Below are 21,700 nucleotides of genomic sequence, written 5' to 3'. Positions count from 1 at the left end.
TATAACGGGGACAGCCGGAGGTTCAGCCGCAACCTGGCAAATATGCCGAGAATCAGCCATACTAAAACCGCTGAGTGCATATAGTTAATGGGGCCACACGGCATTGCTGTTGCTAGGGTGAAAGTAGCCTTAACAAAATTCATTTTAAAAAAAGGGTATTCAGACAGACAACCCCTTGGCAGTATTTGCCTTATTCACACTTTAAAGGATATGTCTCATGTGACTATGACTGTGCTTTCGGGTCAGATATTTCAGTTACGGTAGGCTGGATTCACATTACGTTTTATGCTTCTGTTTGACGTATACATTACAAAAGAAAAGGATACAAAAACTCAGCACACCACGTTCTTGTATCCTGCATAGTCCAGTAAAAAGAAAACTTATACCGGTACATTGTTTTTACAATAGAAGTTGTTAAGGGAAATATTAATTATTGAAATTTAGGGTAATCTCAATAATTAATATTCATAAATAGCGTAATTATTGAGATTACCCTAAATTTCAACAGCTGCCACTGTACGGCATCTGTCTGAGGCATCCGTTTAACGTATACATTTTTGGAAACGTTAAACGGATGGGAAAAACGTGATGTGAACCCAGCCTAAGACAGTTTGCCCTATCGCTCCATGAGAAATGTTACATATGAGCATCAGGCGCTAAATGCAGATCAGATCTCTTATGCCAAAGAATCCAAAATCACATTGTATCTGTTTTCAGCCCTGTCCTATGTCAGCGGCCTAGGGACTCAGTTTGGCTGCAGGGACGCTACACAGAATTAATGTAGCACACGACTGCCAATTAAAATCCTGGCACTTATTCTACCTCATTGCTGTGTCTGCTAGGGGCAGATGTTTTTCATCTCTACGACAATGATAAAACGGGTATTGGGGAATTAGCAGGCTCATTACTGATTCGTATAGAACAATATAATTGTATCTGATTCTACATCCCATTACATGTTTCAGCAGTTCTAATATACTGGGTACTTTTGTATGACAAGGTTGATGTCATGAAACGCATTAAGAATGTGAAAATGATTTATGGGTCTCCGTAAGCTGGCAAAACTGCAAGGAAAACAAATGCCTATAACAAAAGAAAATGGAAACTAGGAATGGGACTTGATTGGATTCATATCCATTCCTGGTCTCTGGTGAAGGTAGAAAGTAAGGTCAAAACAGCATAAAGATATCGTAATGTAGTGCAGATTAGTGTTCTGCATTATTAACTCCAGAACTAAGAAGTACAGGTATCAGATCTGTGATCCAGAGTGGATGATACTCTAAGTTTCCAGATAAAGATCTTCTGTATCTGTCCATGACATCTTTCTCAGATCATTCTCAGTCCAATGTCTGTGTTCTTATATTTTCCTTTTATCCGTCAGTCTCAGTTATAGCTTTTTCTTAGAAGGCAGACCTGGAAGGCATCTTCAGTTCATATGCCCCCCCCCCCCCCCCTTATAGGGCCAGTGTGCACACTTAATTCTTCCCCAGCCTGTGGATGGCTACTCCTGGGTTTTTAGGGATCCTTGCATTGTGGGAGGGTGCCTAAGCAATAGTCGTTTTAGTGTGCTAGTCCCTGCAAAAATGATCCATTCTGTTTGTCTGCCTGTGTACTGACCTCTGCCTTATTCCTGACTCTGACCTTCCGCTGCCTAACCTGACCTGTGCCTGATTACCATATTGAACCTTTGCTGCCTTTCCTGACCTCGAATTGTTTCGCGGATTTGCTCAAACTGCCTGCCCTGTCCTTGGCCTGTTACTGGATATGTGTCTTGCCTGACCCCTTGGGGCTCCACACTGTTGTCTCTGATACCCGTTGGTCAGCTGTCAACCACACTGAGACTACTGCATGAGGTAGCGGCCTGGTCGCTCATCTGCAGTGAAGTCCAGATACCTGTAGAGGGGTTAAAGGATAAATACAAGGGGACCACCAGTATAATGCCCTCGGGTTTAGCCCAAAGTCAAACCAGTAGGTTGACACCAGGGGTGGACTGACCATAGACACTACAGGGAAAATTCTCAGTGGGTTAATGCCTCCTCACTGTTGCAGACTGGGTGCAAAATGATCTGACATTGTCAGCATTAATGAATGCTGGGAGCATCAGGTACTTATGTACCTGGTCGTTGGCTGCAGGTGACCTCCTGAATTCAATTCTACAGTCATCCTCATGATGGGAATAGAGTTGGATACTGCAGTGTGACATGGGATCCCATGACTCCATGTCCAGCTGTTCACCTTCATAGGCGAGAGGCCACTATATAAGGAAGTGTGCAAATAATGCGGAAGACAGGAGTCTCAGGCAGCATGCTGAAAGAGGGCCGGGGCCTGCACCAGAGACGACAACTTGGAATGGCACTCAGGTTGTAACAGCAGCAGCTGCGCGCCGATGTTCCTCTGCTTTCCGCCGTGGGCGGCGTGTTCAGTGGTGATCTGCGGCCGGTGCTTCCCATTCACCGCTGCAGTCCTGGGCTCTGTCTGTGTGGGTGCTGTTGTTCTGGGATACGCTCCACAGTTTGCTCTCAGCCCTGGCCACAGCATGCTTGCTGTTTGTTTCCTGCAGCACTTCCTTAAGGGCCGCGACGCGTCACTATCTGGGCTTTATGGGTTAGGTCATGTGACCTCACTGACCTGTCCTAGCCCTCAGCCCCCTTCCCAGATGCCTCAGTGTCAAGGTCCTTGTGTCCTGCTAAGGTTCCTGGTTTCCACTAGTGTTCCTGACTCGTATCTGTATTCCTGGACTTTGCTACCTGTTAAATCCCTGTGAATATGGACAGAGAAAAGTCCAGCTCACTCAATCATATGAATCACCTGCGTGCACGGAACAGGCCGGTGAGCCCATGCAGCATTAATGAAAAAATAAAGTTCCAGCACTCACGATTTCTTGGTAGCTAAAATCCTCGTCTTTATTCAGGCAGTAGAAAATAGCGTTAACCTGTTAAGAATAAGAACTCTGATTGCATTGACTCTCGTGTTGCCGACCCGGATTGCCTGACCTGTACCTGTGCTGCCTGCCCTGACCTTTTGGCCTGTCTGACTACACCTCTGCCTCCTCCTTCGGTCATGCACCTCTGGTACCTTTCCCAGGTACCTCCTGGTCTTCCTGGACCAGCTGCCTCATGTGCCTATCCTCCTCAAGAGGTAGCGACCTGGTGTTCCCCTCGGGAAAGTCTATCCCCACCATCAGGGGGTACTGTGAAGATCCAGGGGTTCACTTAAACAACGCCCTTAGAGGAGGTAGGACACGTGACACAGTGGGTTCACACCCGCTGGTTCGTGACACAGGCATTTGTTATTTCCAGCATAGGGGGCATTACTGGGGAATGTCCAGGCAGCAAGCTGAAGGTAGGGCTGGCTTGGTGCTGGGGCTCGCATCTCATTTCCTAAGCCACCCACTTCATGTCTTAAGTACAGACGATTTGAGGAAGATAACAGAACATGGCAGTTATTGATGGAGACCACAGAGGGACAGCTTCTGGGGTAATATTTTGTGCTGCACTGTGGTATTTAATGTTGCTGAGACAGTTTTTTTGTACCGCACTGTGGTATTTGGTTCTGCTAAGGCAGTATGTTATGCTGCATTGTGGTGTTTGGTTTTGCTGGGGCAGTATCTTGTGTTGCACTGTGATATTTGGTTTTGCTAGGGTAGTATATTGTGCTGCGCTGTGGTATTTGGCTTTGCTGGGGCAGTATATCGTGCTGCACTGTGGTCTTAGGTTCTGCTGGGACGGTATTTTGTGCTGCACTATGGTATTGCTGAGCCTGCCTACTTGTGTTGCCCCATGTTCTGTCAATTTGGAGCTATCTACAACATAGGGGCCACTGTTAGTTTTTTTCCAGGGCCACTTGAAGATACCTGGTTGACACAGTGGTTCCACACCCACTGACCATTACAGGCACATATTGTTAAGCCATGTTTTTCCTGTTAAGCCACGCTTCCTTGTCACAGGTGGCGGAGAACGTGTCTAATAATGTGGTGTAAGGCATGCAAAGACACATATGCCAGGCACAACCTGCCCCAAAATGATTTTCTTTAAAAAATAAGGACAATTCTTAGTGAGTCCAAAATTTTTTGAATGTCAAAATGCAATAGAATTATGTTGTGAGCCAAAGACTTCAACACTTACCAGTTCTTGCATGTTCTGATGCAACTGCTCTGTTCATTCCCCACTGTCATGCAAGATTGTATACAAAACATCCAAAAAGTGATGGGGGAGAGGCGGTTGTCAAGCAGACTGGCAGCTTTAGAGCACTGGCGGATCCAGGGGGGGGGGGCAGTGATACAGATGGCTATGCTGCAAATGTGAACGGGCAGGGGGGGAGAGGAGTGTCCCTTCCCCTTCCTCTGATAGGCTGCAGGCACTAGGCCAGTAGCCTACCAGAGGCCGGCGCAGGCGGCGCAATGACGTCATTGCGCCGCCTGAGCCATACAGAGTGAGACACAGACCGGAAGAGGCCTGCATTGCATCGCTGACATGGAGGTAAGTATAAGTGTACAATAGTTTTACTGGCACATTAGAGGGGACCTCTTGTTACTGGCACATTATGGGGGACCTCTTGTTACTGGCACATTAGGGGGGGCTCTTGTTACTGGCACATTAGGGGGGCCTCTTGTTACTGGCACATTAGGGGGTGGGGGCTCTTGTTACTGGCACATTAGAGGGGCCTCCTGTTACTGGCACATTAGGGGGTGGGGGCTCTTGTTACTGGCACATTAGGGGGGCCTCTTGTTACTGGCACATTAGGGGGGGCTCTTGTTAATGGCACATTACGGTGGGTCCTCTTGTTACTGGCACATTGGGGGGGGGGGCTCTTGTTACTGGAACATTAGGGGGGGCCTCTTGTTACTGGCACATTAGGGGGGCCTCTTGTTACTGGCACATTAGGGGGGCCTCTTGTTACTGGCACATTAGGGGGGCCTCTTGTTACTGGCACATTAGGGGGGCCTCTTGTTACTGGCATGTGATGGGGGCTCTTATTACTGGCACGTGATGGGGGGTGCTCTTGTTACTGCCACATGATTGGGGGCATCTATGGGGGCACATTTTACTGGCACATGATTGGGGGCACTTATTACTTGCACATTATTAGGGGCACTTCTTACTGGCACATTATTGGTGGGCACTATAGGGGCATCTACTGAGGCCACAAAGAAGGGGTATTTTATATAGGAGGCTCTGTACAATAGCATTTTATACTGGGACACATTATGGTGGGTACTATGGGGAAGGGGGGAGAGGAGTACTATGGGGTCATCTACAGGGGCACTGAGAAGGGGTATTTTATACTTGCAAATTATGAGGGACACTGAGGGCATCTACTGGGGCACTATATATGGGGCATTTTATACTGGCACATTATGGGGGGCACTAGGAGGAAGGGGGGAGAGGAGCACTATGGGGGCATTTACTGGGGGCACTATATAGAGGTATTTTATACTGGCACATTATGGGGGCACTATGGGGACATTAGCTCAACTGGGGGCATTACAAGTTTATTTTTTTTGCACTGTCTATTATAAGGAGAATTATTACTACAGGGGGGGCATTATGGTGGGCTTTATTACTCCCCCATGGTATGACCCCCTAGTAGAAGCACTAGCCTCTCCCTGCTCTGCTATCCCTCTGCCCTTTCTCTAAATCCTTATTATGAAATCTTTCTCATTAGGATAAAACACAACATCAGCTCCACTGAGCCCCCCAGCCAAGTGTTGAAGTCGTGTCCGAGATCACCAAGGGCCAAGCCAAGTAATTGTAAGTTTTCATGTGAAATATGTTTGTTATACACATATAGCCTACACTGTGCCACACAATATACAGTATACCTCTACACTGTGCCACACAATATACAGTATACCTCTACACTGTGTAGTCTTGTGGCGGTGGACAGAAAATAATCTGGAAGTGCCCCTCCCAAAACCAGGCTCTGGATCTGCCACTGCATCAGAGTCATAACTGGGCCCCAAAACAAAATCTGTAGTAGTAGCCCCGACACCTACCATATGCATTTTATCTTTTTATGTGGCATGCATGCCTATAACCCCAAATACAATATACTGAAACATTTGTCAGATCCAGGGGAAATCTGTCAAGAATTTTACAAGAATTACCTGGCAAAATGATCATCCAGAAAGGAACGGAAGTGCTCTAGCTCCATCCTGTGCCGGAGTAATGTATCAAGGCTGTAATTCCTGTATTCTTCTGGAACCAGCTCCCACAGATTGGGCCCTTTAGGTATGTCAGGAGGAGGAACAAAGATGTGCTTGCTGACCTGATCCTGGCAAAAGGAAGTTAACTGATTGATTGCCATTTGTGAAATAAAATATTGAACTGCATTGCTTTGACATCTACAGATAACACATAGGGTGGAATTTAGAAAGGGCTATGCACCACAGTTGTAGTGGAAGAAAAACACATATTTTTTTACAAGCCCTACAAGACTTTTGTAAAATAAATAAACATTTGTTCTTTTTTCCCGCTGTCAACACTTTTGTAAAAAAAAAAAAACAGGCAGGAGGGGAAAGTGGCAGATACATTTATTATAATTTATGCCAAACATTTTCAGAAATTATAGCTGTAATCTATGTTAGCTCATAACTGTTGTAGATTTCAGTTTGTGGCACACAAGTGGCCCAAAGATGCACCAAGTTTATTAAGATGAGCTGGGTCAGATGCAACTGTCTTCTTTAGAGGGCTGCCATGTCCAACTTCTATGTATTCATTGCTTCTGCCAGTGGGACCATCAAGGTTCAGTGTTACTCCAGGGGAATCCACAAATTATGATAAAGCTGCTAGCCCACAATTTACCAAGAGCATATATACCATAAAGGCTGACTATACATCTGCTATTGACCCTAGGCTGGTCCTATCCTAAGCCCCGTATCCTAAGAGAATTAAGTAATGTCATAGCCAGACCCTTTTTTCTGATATTTAAGGACTCTATACTGACACTACCTAGCAAATGTGGTGCCAATGTTAAAATAAAAAATCCAAAAACAGAGCCCGGAAACTATAGGCCGGTAAGTTTAACATGGGTGGGTAAACTATTTGAAGGTTTTCTAAGAGATGCTATCTTGGAGCACCTCAATGAAAATAGGCAAATAACGCCATATCAGCATGGCTTCATGAAGAATCGGTCATGTCAAACAAATTTAATCAGCTTCTATGAGGAGGTAAGTTCTAGACTTGACAGCGGCAAATCAATGGATGTCGTATATCTGGACTTCTCCAAAGCATTTGACACTGTACCACATAAAAGGTTAGTATAAAAGGCTACTTTCACACTCGCGTTTTGGCTTTCCGTTTGTGAGATCCGTCATGGGCTCTCACAAGCGATCCAAAGCGGATCAGTTTTGCCCTAATGCATTCTGAATGGATAAGGATCCGCTCAGAATGCATCAGTTTGCCTCTGATCAGTCACCATTTCGCTCTGGAGGCGGACACCAAAACGCTGCCTGCAGCATTTTGCTGTCCACTTGACGAAACTGAGCCAGTTTCTCTGACACAATCTGGCACAATAGAAAACTGATCCATCTCCCATTGACTTTCAATGGAGTTCATGACGAATCTGTCTTGGCTATGTTACAGATAATACAAACGGATCCGTTCATGACGGATGCATGCGGTTGTATTATTGTAACGGATCCGTATTTGCAGATCCATGATGGATCCGCCCAAAACGGGAGTGTGAAAGTAGCCTTAAATGAGAATGCTTGGACTGGGATAAAATGTCTGTATGTGGGTAAGTAACTGGCTCAGTGATAGAAAACAGAGGGTGGTTATTAATGGTACACACTCAGATTGAGTCACTGTCACTAGTGGGGTACCTCAGGGGTCAGTATAATATATTTATTAATGATCTTGTAGAAGGCTTGCACAATAAAGTTTTTGCAGATGACACTAAACTGTGTAAAGTAATTGACACGGAAGAGGACAGTATACTACTACAGATGGATCTGGATAGATTGGAGGCTTGGGCAGAGAAGTGGCAGATGAGGTTTAACATTGACAAATGTAAGGTTATGCACATGGGAAGGAATAATGCAAGTCACCCGTACATACTAAATGGTGAAACACTGGGTAACACTGACATGTTAGGACCTAGGAACTTTAGTGAACAGCAAATTAAACTGTAGAAACCAGTGTCAGGCAGCTGCTGCCAAGGCCAATAAGATAATGGGTTGCATCAAAAAGGGCATGGAGTACTGTATACAGTTCTGGGCTCCTGTGAACAAGGCAGACATAGCAGAGCTGGAGAGTGTTCAGAGGAGGGCAACTAAAGTAATAACTGGAATGGGGCAACTACAGTACCCTGAAAGATTATCAAAAATAGGGTTATTCCCTTTAGAAAAAAGACGACTGAGGGGAGATCTAATTACTATGTATAAATATATCAGGGGTCAGTACAGAGATCTCTCCCATCAGCTATTTATCCCCAGGACTGTGACGAGGGGACATCCTCTGCGTCTGGAGGAAAGAAGGTTTGTACACAAACATAGAAAAGGATTCTTTACGGTAAGAGCAGTGAGACTATGGAGCTCTCTGCCTGAGGAGGTGGTGATGGTGAGTACAATAAAGGAATTCAAGAGGGGCCTGGATGTATTTCTGGAGGGTAATAATATTACATGCTATAGCTACTAGAGAGGGGTCGCTGATCCGGGGAGTTATCTGATTGCCTGATTGGAGTCAGGAAGGATTTTTTTCCCCCTTAAGTGAGGAAAATTGGCTTCTACCTCCAAGTTTTTTTTGCCTTCCTCTGGATCAACTTGCAGGATAACAAGCCGGACTGGATGGACAAATGTCTTTTTTTCAGCCTTATAAACTATGTTACTATGTTATGTAACTCTCCTCTAATAATAATCTTTATTTATATAGGGCCAACATATTCCACAGCGCTTTACAATTCAAGGGTTCATGTCATAACATAGCAACAGACAAGAAGAATGAGGGCCCTGCTCGCAAGAGCTTACAATCTATGAGGGTAAAGGGGTGACAAAAGGTAGAAGTGCTTGTTTTGTACAATGGTCCAACCATCTTGGGAAAATAGGAGAGTAGACATAAAGCTGCATGAGGCAGTCACCAATCGATATCTGTAGTGCTTATGGGTGCCATATCAAGCTTTTCTTAAGATATGTCGATGACATTTTCATTGTCTGGCACCGAAGATCAATGTATTGAGTTTGTTAAGTTTCTTTACTGTTAATTTTGTATGTTCTAATCTGGATTTTCTGGATGTGACTGTCGGGGTGGTTGGCGACGGGTTGGTCACCAGTGGGTATAGATAACCCATGGCGACCAACTCCTGGCTTCACCATGACAGTTTCCACCCAGATAATGTAAAAAGATCAGTCCCTTATGGGCAGTTTATTAGGCTAAGGCGTATAAATAGTACAGAAGGAGGATTTAATGAACAGGCCCTGGAATTAAAAGAGCGATTGAAAAAAAGAGGTTATCCTGAAAATGTATTAGACGTTGCCATGAAAATAGCGAGAGAATTCTCACAACATGATTTACTCACCAATAGGAGAGTTAAAATAAAAGGCATTTTGGGGTCGCTGAGGGGGATCAAAAGAAGAGATTTGTCTTCTCCTTTAAGTTCAGCCCGATGGCTGACCAGATCCGCAGAGCTATCTATAAGAATTGGGAAACACTTAAGAGGGATGCCGCATTCACAGAATATGTCGATAGACCCTTGATCAAATTCAGGAGGAGTCACACTATCAGAGATAGGTTAGTGAGAAGTCGATTTATGAATGAACTAAACACCAGTTGGTTGCGTGATAGGAGACCAAAAGGAAAATTCTTCCCAAAAGAAGATGCTTAATATTGGAGGTGTACACCACAGGGTAAAGGATTTCATTACGAGCAGGATCATTTGTAATATATGTACTTACATGTAGTTGTGGCCACTTCTACCTAGGGAAGACTATTGATGTCTCTTTGAAAGGGTAAGGGAACATATAAATTCTGTACAGTCAGGGAAGGGTTGTCCCAGGTTCATTACACAAATGAGGGAAACGCATAACAGCAGCTGTAAAACCCTCAGATTTGCAGGCATTAAACTAGTTCCTAACCCTGTTATAGGTGAAGATAGACATCGAACACTCCTTCAAAGAGAGGCCAGGTGGAGTATACGTACTGGGGCCCTGGCTCAGCTGGGGCTCAATGACCGCAATGATTTGAGTGTGTTTTTGTAACTTTTGCATTTACTATTTGTACTTTTAATTGCACTGGATGTTATTTCCTCTGTACGTCTTATAGGGTTGATAGTTGCATGTTGTCATGACAACTCCATTTTGGACGCTTAAAAGGCAGCGTGGCAATACACGCTGATGTCAGCGGCCTGAGGAAGCACGTTTGTGCGCGAAACAGCTGTCGCCGATTGGCGTGGAGTATACACATCCCGCTCCCGCCATCTCTGCTGAAGCTTGAACTCACATCCCGGATGAATAAAGGATTTGTTTTACAATACTGCATTGTATATTTGTATTCATTTATATAGGGCCAACATATTCCACAGCGCTTTACAATTCAAGGGTTCATGTCATAACATAGAAACAGACAAGAAGAATGAGGGCCCTGCTCGCAAGAGCTTACAATCTATGAGGGTTAGGAAGGTAGAAGTGCTTGTTTTGTACAATGGTCCAGCCATCTTGGGAAAATAGGAGAGTAAATATAAAGCTGCATGAGGCAGTCACCAACCGATATCTGTAGTGCTTCTGGGTGCAGTGGAGAGTTTGGTGGAGCATCAGGTTCAGGAAATTATGATAAATGGGCTATGTATGGAGAGGAGTTAGATCAGGGGATGTGATAGGCCACCCTAAAAAGATGTGTTTTTAGGGAGCGCCTAAAACTGTACATTGTGATTAAGGATGAGCGAATCGACTTCGGATGATTAATCTGAAGTCGATTTGCATAAAACTTTGTTAGAATACTGTACAGAGCGAGCGCTCCGTACAGTATTAGAATGTATTGACACGAATGAGCCGAAGTTATTACTTCGTAAAGTGTCTTAAGGTAATAACTTTGTCAATTAATTTCTACTGTAAAAAACCTTAGTACCGAACTGGGGTTCGGTTCCAAGGTACCGATTCTATACTATATGGGCAACCAGTGCAATGACTGGCACAGGGCGGAGGCATCGGAGCAGCGGTTAGACAGATAGGTGACCCTAGCTGCTGCATTAAGGATAGATTGGAGACGGAGAGTCTGGTAAAGGGGGAGGCCAATTAATAGTGAGTTACAGTAATCAAAGCGGGAATGGATCAGGGCAACAATGAGAGTTTTTGTTGTTTCCATAGTGAGAAAGGGGAGGATTCTAGAGATGTTTTTGAGGTGCAGGTGATATAGGTGGGGCGAGAGACTGAATATAGGGGGTGAAGGAAAGATAAGTGTAAAACATAACACCGAGACAGGGGGCGTGCTGCCTAGGCATGATGGTGATGCCACACACTGAGATAGAGATATCAGGTTTAGGTAGGTTAGTAGATGGCGAGAACACAAGAAGTTCCGTTTTTGAAAGATTCTGTTTCAGATAGAGAGAGGACATGATGTTAGAGAGCGTGGACAGTCACTGGTGTTCTGTAATACAGCAGGGGTGATGTCGGGGGATTACGTGTATAGTTTTCTGTCATCAGCATGGAGATGGTAATGGAAACCAAATCTGCTGATGGTCTGTCCAATTGAGGCTGTGTAGAGAGAGAAGATGGGGGTAGCGCCATCCCGGTACGAGTACACTGAGCTTAATAGGTGAGTGTCTCTTTGATTTCTGGCTATTACCTTCTTGCTTCAGCAATTCTGGTCCTATTTTACGGGCAGTATATCTTGTGGTGACATCTTTTATAGGATTGCTGGCAATAATAATTTTTGGAGACTTTGGCTGTCCCTTATATGTTATATATATTTCTATGTAGATGAGACTCAGTCACATGGATATAGGTTTACAAATTGTTGTTTATTGTGATACAGTATGTAGCCGGTGTCCCACTAGGATGGTGTTTCTTTGCTGCTACTGGTTTTTAATTACAACGTCTGTTATGTATGTATAATTGTAATTTCATAAAATATAAAAAAAATTGTATTGGTACCTGTGAGCATTAATTTTTGTAGGTTTTGTGTTTTGTTATAGGAGCTGGTACCCTCATATTTTTCTAATTGTTGGCCCGTTGAATTTGCCGTAATGTGTATTACATATACTAACTGTAGGTTGGCATGTGGGCCAGCGTTGGTCTTGCGTTTATATTTATTCGTAGAGAGAGAAGAGTAGAGGACCTAGGACTGAACCCTGAGGAACCCAGCAAGAGGGAGAGGAGAAGAAATGTAGCCAGCGAATGATACACTGAAAGAGTGGCCATAGAGATAGGAAGAAAACCATTAGAGAGCAGTGTCCTTTAGGCCAATAGATTTGAGCATGGTGGAAATGGTGGACAGATAATGTCAGGGGAGAGAAGGATTGGGGGCGAAATTAATATTTTTGCCTTATCCTTTTAAGAGATAGGCCCCCACCAGAGGTGTTTGGCAGTGGTTTTTGCTGCTTTAGCCATAAAATACACATATATGTTTGGCCGAGGCGAATGTGCATTTGTATGGAGAAGTTGTAAGGGAGTCGGGAGAGGTAGCTGTCGGTCAAAAACCCAGCTTTAGAGTCATGGAAAGGGGAAAAAGCAAATACCAGAGCTTTATGCCCTGGGTGGTAATAGCTGGCACTGTAATGAAGAGTCAATTTTGATCCTTGTAATGCCCCTTCCTTCTATGTACGTCAATGACTATAAGACCCCTTGCCAGTGGCGTACATAGAGAAGTAAGCAAGGATCAAACCAGGCCCCCACACAGAAGAGTTTCCGCCTAAACCCCATTCAATGACCCTTGGGCCATTTTTCCACTGCCTCATTTGTTAAAAGTTGTTCCTTTAGATGGTAGAGTCCTGACCAAGGTCCTGACCAAGGTTTTTAACCTCCAGTAGAAGAGGAGATGATCCCAACTGGGCCCCCTCTTGCCCTGGGCTCCATAAAAGTCGCATGGTCTGCCGCTATGGTAGTTACGCCCCTGCCCCTTGAATGAATGAGTGAAGAAAAATCTACAAAGATAGAAGATTCAGTGATTTTCTCTGCTCAGATCAATGGTCTGTTCAGAAATTCAACCATGTGAATCAGTCCGGGTGCTGATTGTTCTCAACTTAAATAGCACCTAGAAGGAAACATTTCCCATCTCAAAGCTGCCGTACATTTCTATATAGGATTATCAGACATGACAGGCTCCATTTATACAAAGGGTTGTACACATACATCTGTTCGGGAAAAGTTGGTTGTGAATAGCAGAACAACGTCAAGACATATAACCCGTCTCCATGATTTATATTATAGGTGTTGTATTCATGGGAGGTCTGGCAGTCAACATTTCACTGCAGACAACAAGATACAGTTACAGATTATATTATGTATTCTGGACATTTTTAGTGCCTGCGTGGGTGTTTCTATGGGAGTTTAGGCACTGTTCTAAATGTATTCAAAACTGACAGTGTCGTATGCGGGGAAAATGATAAATTAGGTGTTTTCTTCTGCTGATTAATTACCCTTCTTGGAATATCTAATCTAATTGTATAAGAAAGGATTATACGGTACAGATATCGCGGCGCAGTCACTGCTGTAATAGTCAATACAGCGTATTGTCTATCTGAAGTCATTTAATCCTAACATCTGAGCAAGGATTTGGGAGATTTATTTAAAGAGGTTCTCCCATGATTTAAGTAAAAAAAATGAAAATCAAAAATCATATAGTACATGACAATATCTTTCTAACAAAGCTAGAACCAGCCCTGCACCTCACATGGATCCAGAGATCTCCCCATTCATTGCTCTGCTAAATGTAATATATCTTCTAATAGAAGATATGGCCGGTGGTAGTTGAAGGATGGAATTGAGCATGTGCGTCCACCTCAGCGAGGTGGACAGAGAGATGAGGAAAAGAACAAACAGCAGCTGGTGCTATACAGATACATTTTGTTGAATAAGTGGCTATACTAATTTTTTATTGGAATGCAGTTGCAAAAGTATTAAGATCCAGGTGCTGGTTTGAAAGATGTAGAATAATTTTCTTGGGACAACCCCTTTAACACTGTTCTCTGGAATCTTTACAAAGTGAACTTTGTCAAAGTGTAAAATTCTGTTTCTTCACAAATTTTCATAGATGCTGACACAACACAGGCTAAGGCTTCACGCGTTCGGCCAGTGTCCACATTTCAGTCTGCAATAATAGATCCGCAAAATACGGATACCTTCCGTGTGCATTCCAAGTTTTTCTCACTCTCATTAATAGAAATAGAAAGTGCTATTCTTCTCCTAAAATACGGATGAGAATAGAACCGGCTTTATAATTTGTGTAAAAGGCCGCACAGATTCGCAAAAGCTATGGATGTGTGAATGGCCCCATAGAAATGAATGGGCAGTACGGCTATGTGCATCAGTATGTGTGATGGTCCATAAAAGTGGGACAGTTAATTCCAGTATCCCTAGTGGTCTTGGGCAGTGAAAAGGTTATTTTAAGGAACCCTGGTGGTCTAGGAGAGTGAATGGGTTAATCCAAGGATTGCAGGAGAAGCAGTAACCACTAAAAGCAGCAGGACATGCTGAAGGGAAACTGACTGTTGTGCCTAAGCTATACTGCTAGAGAGTGTGAGACAAAGGCCTCCTGCACACGACCGTTGTGTGCACCCGTGGCCGTTGTCCCGTTTAACGTGTTTTTCTGCGGTCCCATTGACTTTCAATGGGTCCGTGGAAAAATCGGAAACTGCACCGTTTGGCAGCCGCGTCCGTGATCCGTGTTTCCTGGCCGTGAAAAAAATATGACCTGTCCTATTTTTTTCACGGCCAACGGTTCACGGACCCATTCAAGTCAATGGGTCCGTGAAAATCACGGATGCACACAAGATTGGCATCCGTGTCCGTGATCCGTGTCCGTGATACGTGTCCGTTTTTTCCTATTATTTCAATGGCAAACTTGACTTAGATTTTTTTTTCATTTTTCATGTCCGTGGATCCTCCAAAAATCACGGCAGACCCACAGAAGAAAAAACGGGCATGGATCACGGTACAACGGAACCACGTTTTGCGGGACGTTAAAAAATACTGTCGTGTGCAGGAGGCCAAAAGCAGGGAAGCCTAGTGAAACAAACGGAGGCTGATACAAAGAGGCCGAACATACAGGGAGTGCAGAATTATTAGGCAAGTTGTATTTTTGAGGATTAATTTTATTATTGAACAACAACCATGTTCTCAATGAACCCAAAAAACTCATTAATATCAAAGCTGAATATTTTTGGAAGTAGTTTTTAGTTTGTTTTTAGTTTTAGCTATTTTAGGGGGATATCTGTGTGTGCAGGTGACTATTACTGTACATAATTATTAGGCAACTTAACAAAAAACAAATATATACCCATTTCAATTATTTATTTTTACCAGTGAAACCAATATAACATCTCAACATTCACAAATATACATTTCTGACATTCAAAAACAAAACAAAAATAAATCAGTGACCAATATAGCCACCTTTCTTTGCAAGGACACTCAAAAGCCTGCCATCCATGGATTCTGTCAGTGTTTTGATCTGTTCACCATCAACATTGCGTGCAGCAGCAACCACAGCCTCCCAGACACTGTTCAGAGAGGTGTACTGTTTTCCCTCCTTGTAAATCTCACATTTGATGATGGACCACAGGTTCTCAATGGGGTTCAGATCAGGTGAACAAGGAGGCCATGTCATTAGATTTTCTTCTTTTATACCCTTTCTTGCCAGCCACGCTGTGGAGTACTTGGACGCGTGTGATGGAGCATTGTCCTGCATGAAAATCATGTTTTTCTTACCTTGCAGACTTCTTCCTGTACCACTGCTTGAAGAAGGTGTCTTCCAGAAACTGGCAGTAGGACTGGGAGTTGAGCTTGACTCCATCCTCAACCCGAAAAGGCCCCACAAGCTCATCTTTGATGATACCAGCCCAAACCAGTACTCCACCTCCACCTTGCTGGCGTCTGAGTCGGACTGGAGCTCTCTGCCCTTTACCAATCCAGCCATCTGGCCCATCAAGACTCACTCTCATTTCATCAGTCCATAAAACCTTAGAAAAATCAGTCTTGAGATATTTCTTGGCCCAGTCTTGACGTTTCAGCTTGTGTGTCTTGTTCAGTGGTGGTCGTCTTTCAGCCTTTCTTACCTTGGCCATGTCTCTGAGTATTACACACCTTGTGCTTTTGGGCACTCCAGTGATGTTGCAGCTCTGAAATATGGCCAAACTGGTGGCAAGTGGCATCTTGGCAGCTGCACGCTTGACTTTTCTCAGTTCATGGGCAGTTATTTTGCGCCTTGGTTTTTCCACACGCTTCTTGCGACCCTGTTGACTATTTTGAATGAAACGCTTGATTGTTCGATGAACACGCTTCAGAAGCTTTGCAATTTTAAGAGTGCTGCATCCCTCTGCAAGATATCTCACTATTTTTGACTTTTCTGAGCCTGTCAAGTCCGTCTTTTGACCCATTTTGCCAAAGGAAAGGAAGTTGCCTAATAATTATGCACACCTGATATAGGGTGTTGATGTCATTAGACCACACCCCTTCTCATTACAGAGATGCACATCACCTAATATGCTTAATTGGTAGTAGGCTTTCGAGCCTATACAGCTTGGAGTAAGACAACATGCATAAAGAGGATGATGTGGTCAAAATACTCATTTGCCTAATAATTCTGCACTTAGTGTATGTGTAGCTGAGAAGAGGCTGCTGCTGGAGCAGGAGAGTGCAGCTCCGTAGACTGCAGATGGTGAGCGCTGCAAGATAAAGCTGGGTTCTAGAGAGGAATAAGGCAGTGAGATGAAAGGTTAGTGCTGCCAGGTGAAGAAGGAGCGCAAACCCAGTCCATGTAAGCCATTAGAATTGAAGGAGCGGGTAGAGTGAGGAGAATCCCCATTAGAATCAAGAAAGAGTGGGTAAGAAATGCAGGAGACACTCTGGCCAAAAGAGACAGAGGAGACAACCTGGAATGCACCAGAGGCTCCTAGCAGCCACGAGGGATGGTACAATATCAAAGGTTGGACTTGTCTTCCCCAGAAATATGGGCAATTGCAAAGAATGGGAAAAAATTTGCTCAAAAGTGCAAAACATACCAATGCAAAGTTCAGATTCTGTGATTTAATTTTACAACAATTTTTACTAGTATTGAAACAAAAAAAATGACAGTTTGCCTTCTACATGTAAAATCTTGGAGAACATTGCTCCAAACTAATGCTGCAAAGCTACTCTCTTACTTCATATTTCTTGGACGCTCTCTCCTGTTGCAAGGCCTGTAGCTTTCGATAGTTTGCTGACTCCAGCTGTCGAGATTCTTCAACCAGTTCTACCTAATAAAAAAGAATAAAAGAAAACAAAGGAGAAATGCTGCCGACCTCTCTGCCAGTGAAGGGGTCACATCGACAAACGAATGTGAAGACCATCTGTCCACTGTTGTGACATAGAAATCCTGATGTGTTTATACTGATAAATCTGTCATCGCTCGGCTAACAGCAGTTATGTTACTCTGAATATTGTGGGATGTGATGTGGAGCAGCTGACTATAAAGAAGAGGAAGAAGTCTATATACTGTTATATGGCCCACCTACCTGCAGACAAATCAGTGATCCTCCGGTAGCTTTCAGTCATTATTTGGCTCTGGCAGAGGAGTATTACATGAGGTCAGCTCTACCTATGCTGGTTATATAGGCCGGGACTACATGGCAACTGGTCGCGACAAGCATTGTGCAACCAAAGACCGCAGCCTCAAAACATTGACGGAACTGAATGGGGTTGTGGTGAGTCTCACAAGTTGCCACAAAAAGAATCACTAAAAATGTGGGGATTCCAGTCGCAGCAGCTTGCAAGGTATGCTACAACCCTGTTCAGTTCCATTATGTTTTGAGGCTTCAGTGCTACCAAACGATCTTTGGTCGCGCCAAAGTCTCCGTATAGCCCCAGCCTAAGGGCTCATGCACACAAATGAGTGTAGCCCAGGAAAAACAACCCATGTGTCGGCCACATCTACCCGACTGACCGTGGCTCCTCTGACCCAAACTTGCTGCATAATAGTGATATACAGTATGATGCAATAAATTCCTACCTGACTGTGGGTGTGTTGTACTGTGCTCACATTATCATGATGCAGTGAGTTCATATCAGAGGAGCCGCCATCAATCCAGGAGATGCGGCCAACACATGGGCCATGTTTTTCCAGACTGTACATGGTGACGTGCAAGAGCCCTAAGACATACTTCACGACCATGGCTTCTCTGACCTGAACTCACTGCATCATAGTACGATGCAATGGGTTCCTATCTGACCATGGGTCTGTTGTACTGTACTCACATTATCATGATACAGAGAGTTTGCGTCAGAGGACCCTCCACCAATCCGGGAGATACGGCCAACACATGGGCCATGTTTCCCAGACTGCACACGGTCACGTGCAGATTTAACACAATCATAATATGGCTCCATTTTAGCACCCATATTGCAGACAATACGCACAATACAAGGCCCACCGTGGTTCTGCTCAACCAAAGTTATATAAATGTTATGTTGACATAAGCTTGGTTCCGTAGAACTGCGTTATGCACATAAAAATTTGGCCATATTACCGTGTGAAAGTAGCTACTACCATGGTTGATCTTCTTCATGGATTGGACCGCTGCCCATCACACGGTACTGTACATTTTCCTTATATGTTGATATTAAGTCCCTGTATAAAGGACACACAGGTTAAAACACATACCTTCCCATAGGCCTGCCTGTCTAACTCAGTCATCTGTGTCCAGGCGGAGAGCAGAGACGTGAGGACGTATTCTTCAGCTGAGTCGAATAAATCCTCAAAAGGTGGATCAAGTTTCTGGTAAATCTCTTTCCTTATGGTCTGCTCAACACCAATGTGCATGGATGCTGAAGGGGCAAGGTAACTGCCAAAAATGAGCTGGAGGAGAGAACCAAATGTAGGTCAATAAATCATTTTGTGACTTTAATGTGGGATTAGAATTTCATTTAAAGAAAGAACTTGACAACAGATAGATGCTTGGTGTACCCGGCCTCAGTGCTTGGATTTGTGGGAAACATTCTAGAACAGATGTGTGTAACCTGAGGTTCTGCAAGGACTGAGAAGCATGATGAGGCTTGTAGTCCCACAGCAGGTTGAATCACAGGTTTGACATAGACATACATACACTGCTATAGCATTATAAATGAAAGACAAATGGTGAAGATTTACTTGCAGATTTTGCTGCAGATTTGACTGCATATTACACAGATATCCCCTTCTGTACTGAACAAAATGAAATCCATCCCACAGGTCAAGTTATATGTGGATTCCATCATCTTTTCTAGCCTTTTTCCACTTTTTTATTGCGTCTAGATGTTAGTTTAATGACTATAATGAATTATGGAATTCACTACGGACAACCCATTTTTTTAATATAAAAATGCTTAAAGGGAACCTGTCACCTCCAAAAACCATCCCAAGCCGCCAGCAGTACCTGACAGTGGCCAGCAGCATGTTTCCAACGATAATTTTCTTTCTGAAGGCCGATGCTGCTAAGCTCAGAAAACTGTCTTTTATCCCCTGCCGTCGCGCTTCTCCACACATGCTTGAAGTCACTGGGGCAGCGGCCTTCTTGCCTCAAGTCGCGGTAACCACGCCCCCTTCCCCGCCCCTTCGCTGTGACTGACATGACTGACAGCGCTTATGCAGAGAGTTTGGCAAAGCCAGCCTAACTGCCGGCTGTCAGTCACAGCGAAAATGGTAGATCTGTTTTCCTTTTTGATGGAAGGGTGCAAAAACAATACAATTAACTTTACTGGTTAAAAGAAATGTTTTAGGGGCCAGTTTTTCTTTTCTTTTTTTTACTATAGTGTCCTGGAATACCTGTATAGTCCAATTCATTACTGCATGTTCTTATGTATTTACATGCTACATAAGAACCCAAAATGAAGCACAAAAATACTATTTGCATTGTAAAAAACAAGACCTATGTCAATAAAAAAATAAAAAGGTATCGCTGTCAGAGGATAGAAAAAAAAAATCCTTGTGGCCTTTGTGTGACATTTGTTTTCTTCTTCATGTTCAACAAATCAAAACTGCTTGATATTCTATCTATCGCCCATAGATAAGGAGGACTATAGGGAGTGCTCGATGTTCTGAGTGCTCCACAAATGTTCTGTGTCATTTTGTAAAAATAGTCAAACATTTTAGAGCCATACAAAACTTAAAGGGGTGTATAATACTGGAGACCTATTCTCAGGACCGGTCATCAATATCAGGTCGTCGGGGGTCTGATTGCCAGTACCCCTGCCGATCAGCTGTTTAAGAAGGCCACAGCGCTTACCAAGCACAGGCCCGTCCATTGGATAGCCGCTGTGCTTGGTACTACCGCTCAGCCCCATTCACTTGGCCCAGACCATGTGACCGGCGAACGTGACATCACATGACCTAGCAAGAGGCCGCAGCACAGCGGATTGGCGCCAAGAGTTGGATAGGCCATCAATACCAAGTCTTGGACAACCTGTTTAAGGTTTTGCCTACTTGACAATCGGAGGCTAAGGTTTCAGGTGGCCTGTATGTACAGACTCCTGAGATGTACTGTCCATATATATTAAAAAGGACCGGTTCTTTATTTAACTATTTTGAAGCATCTTTTTTACAGCGTGACATTGTACAGTACCTCTGTTATTCCTCCTAGAAATTCATAAAAAAATTAACAGTTAGATAGTAAGGGTGGGAGTGTGTCCCTCCACAGTCTCACACTGTTAAATAAGTGCTCTCAGGGTCGAACTATGTAGAGACACACCATTAGGTGACCCTACAGCAGTCCGTGCACCTAAAATAAAAACTACTCAGCCCCTGACTGTTTTCAGGAGTAAATATTAGTAACCCCGACATGCCCCGGCTCTGCCTCATCCCATCCAACTGTCAAACATGACATAAAATCATCCGCGCAACTAAATATTGTCACATTGCCGGTCAAAAAAGGGACTTGCAACTTTTTTTTTTACCACTAAAAGAGTTGCAAGTCCCTCTATAAATTACCTGCACTGTGTTACGTATGATAAAGACAGCATAGCAGGGCAGTCAGCGGCTGGTGCAATGAGGGTGCCAGGCCATGGGTAGTCCTGCTGCCATTTCATTATAATGCAGCCATATATCATTATCATCCTAACAATAGGCCGCCAGTACGACCGGCTGCCAGATACACGTCAAAACAGTTGTAAAAGGACCTGAGTGTCCTCCCACTCCCAGCATCAGCACACATCTGACACTGTGCTGACACCCTCCATACCTTCTCCTGTGTGCCAGGGCCATAGGCGAGATTATTTTTTTTATTTTTTTATTTTATTAACACTACAGGGTGGGGTAAACTAAAGTGGCAACATCATTGTGAGGAGGAAGCACTATTGTAAGAGGGGCATAAATACTACATGGGGACACTAAGAGGGCATAAATACTGTGTGTGGGCATAACTACTGTGCTTAGGCACTATGGGGGCATAAATACTGTGTGGGAAAACTAAATAGGCACAAGTACTGTGCAAGGGCACTAATAAGCATATAAAGACTGTGTGTGGGCACTTTGGTGGGCATATATAATTTTGGGGGTACTATAGGGCATAAATACTGTGTAGGGGCATTTTACTGTATGGGTTC

General features: G+C 43.9%; 1 protein-coding gene across 1 annotated transcript in view; it reads right to left on the bottom strand.

Annotated features, from left to right (window-relative positions):
- RGS22 (regulator of G protein signaling 22) overlaps positions 1-21,700 on the bottom strand; it is a 141,141-nt gene that overhangs the window by 29,052 nt on the left and 90,389 nt on the right. The window contains exons 15-17 of the mRNA XM_044294827.1: positions 18,786-18,980; positions 17,290-17,382; positions 6,107-6,273 (exon numbers count right to left, since the gene is read on the bottom strand). Coding sequence (XP_044150762.1) covers positions 6,107-6,273; positions 17,290-17,382; positions 18,786-18,980 — 455 coding nt within the window. The remainder of the gene's footprint in view (positions 1-6,106; positions 6,274-17,289; positions 17,383-18,785; positions 18,981-21,700) is intronic.

Source organism: Bufo gargarizans, chromosome 5, assembly GCF_014858855.1.
Source record: "Bufo gargarizans isolate SCDJY-AF-19 chromosome 5, ASM1485885v1, whole genome shotgun sequence".
NCBI classification, from domain to species: Eukaryota; Metazoa; Chordata; class Amphibia; order Anura; family Bufonidae; genus Bufo; species Bufo gargarizans.
This window is presented reverse-complemented; position numbering and strand designations above follow the sequence as displayed.